The following is a 2051-nucleotide window of genomic DNA, read 5'->3' as shown; positions in this document are numbered from 1 at the left end:
GCGGAGCTCCAAGCTTTCTTTCTGAAACTGGTTGTTGAATGATGACTTTATTCTCATAATAGAAGAAAACAAATCTCTAGCCTGGCCCTGATACTCCGTCGTAGATTAGAATAAATTTGTTAACGGCATTAAATCTATTTTGACTCTTAATGCTTCATTTGTTCCTATTGTGACCCTGCAGCTGTCCAGGTGCACATCCTGAAGGCGGACAAAGTGGGCGAATGGTGGAAATTCACCGTCAACATCATCTCCGTCTACAAGCAGGGGGAAAGCCGCATCCGGCGGGGGGATCAGTTCCTGTGGGTCCGAGCGAAAGACGTGGCCTGCAAGTGTCCCAAGATCAAGCCCGGGAAGAAGTACCTGCTGCTGGGGAACGACGAGGACTCCCCCGGCCAGAGCGGCGTGGTGGCCGACAAAGGCAGCCTGGTCATCCAGTGGAGGGACACGTGGGCACGCCGGCTTCGGAAGTTCCAGCAGCGCGAGAAGAAAGGCAAGTGCAAGAAGCCATAGGTGGAGAAAAAAACAGAAAAACAGGCCGAGCTGGAGAAGAAACGGGAATCCTGAACAGGTTTTCAAAAAGAACCGAGGAGCCGGGACAGAGGACACTGTTTATGTTGCTGCTTTTTGTTTAGAAGCATGAAGAGAATAATTTAGGATGATTTGTATTTTCTAGTGAACTTTTGCTGAAGGAGCTCACTTTGCAGATTTGGCTTCATGGTTTATTTTACCCCGACATTTTTCCCTCTTGTGGAATTTGGCAAATTTGCACCTATTACCATATAAAACATTATTTGTGTTTGTTTACTTTACTCTACTATGAAAAGCTTGTATTGTATGCTCTCAGTTTTTTGGGCAAAGGACAAAAAGATTCTTCATTACAGCTGCAATATTGCCTCTGCATGTATTGATTTTTTTTTATGTATTTTTCACAGAGAACACTGCAAAAAATTTAATTCTAAATAAGTTTTTTTTTATTTTTAAATGCATTTTGTTTTGAATTGAGGAGGTAAGTGAGATACTTTGCCAATGGAACAAGACAATTTACATTTAAAATAAGAAAAAGCAACAGCAACTGTCATATTTTAAGAGTAAAAATACTCATCCTATTGGCAAATCATCCCATTAACCTACGAACATTAAGGGAAAAAATACACTTGATTTATTTCTAGATAATTTTTGCAGTGAACCAAACAGGTTTCATGGAAAGTTTATCTGAGGTGCGCCTCAGACTGTCAAAGCTACTGTTGTATGGCAAGCCATCATGCATTTAGTTGTCTTTCATGTGCTCTGAGTCAGGAATGTTTTGCAGTTTAAACAATCATAAATATCTCGGTCTTCTGTTTCATCAGTATGGAAAGATAAATTATGCAAGTGGAAGAAGTGGAACTGGGACAGAATTTAGTTTTGATTTATAAAAACACCTCAACGCACCTAGAATCATCAATTTTATGCTCGAGTATTTGCATAAGGATGTTTTTTTTATTATTTTTTAGAAGACTTGGACAACCTTTTTTGCCATTTTGTATACACAGGGTGTATACATAAATAAATTAGTCAAGAATTAAGTCACTACGGTGCCTTATAAAGAAAAACATTTTTAAAGTGAGGTTCTGTTTCCTGAGCAGCTTTTACAAACACATCTTCAACGATCAGAGCATCTTTAAAACAAAAAAGTGAAACTCTTCTACAAAATATTGCCATCAGCATTTGCTTGCCTACCTTTAGACAGATATTAACTTATTACATTGGATTTCATGTAGTGTTGGCGCAGACCTTAGCGACTATAACAGCTTAAGCTACAAGGTTCAGGAGTTCTGTTTTAATAATTTATTGCTTTTCTTCCAGAGAAACATTCGTGAGGTCACATGATGTTGGAGAAGGCCTGCCTCTCAGTCTGGGCTCTGATACAGCCACATTTTTTGTACCCTGAATTTTAAACTGACGTTTTTTTACACATTGAATTCCTTACATTGAATTATTATTTGGTGAAAATTCAGCTGCAAAAAATGTGACTGTAAATGTTCAGGTTTTGGTAAACTCAACCAAAGCAA

At 38.8% G+C, this 2051-nt stretch overlaps 1 protein-coding gene across 1 annotated transcript in view; it reads left to right on the top strand.

Moving 5' to 3' along the window:
• LOC107099144 (netrin-1-like) overlaps positions 1-1002 on the top strand; it is a 121999-nt gene extending 120997 nt beyond the window's left edge. The window contains exon 6 of the mRNA XM_015397158.1: positions 182-1002. Coding sequence (XP_015252644.1) covers positions 182-510 — 329 coding nt within the window. The 3' untranslated portion in view covers positions 511-1002. The remainder of the gene's footprint in view (positions 1-181) is intronic.
• Positions 1003-2051: the final 1049 nt, after the last annotated feature.

This window comes from Cyprinodon variegatus, unplaced genomic scaffold (assembly GCF_000732505.1).
Source record: "Cyprinodon variegatus isolate N-32 unplaced genomic scaffold, C_variegatus-1.0 Scaffold841, whole genome shotgun sequence".
In the NCBI taxonomy this organism is placed as follows: domain Eukaryota; kingdom Metazoa; phylum Chordata; class Actinopteri; order Cyprinodontiformes; family Cyprinodontidae; genus Cyprinodon; species Cyprinodon variegatus.
Note: the sequence above shows the minus strand (reverse complement) of the source record. Positions and strands in the feature narration are given on the sequence as shown.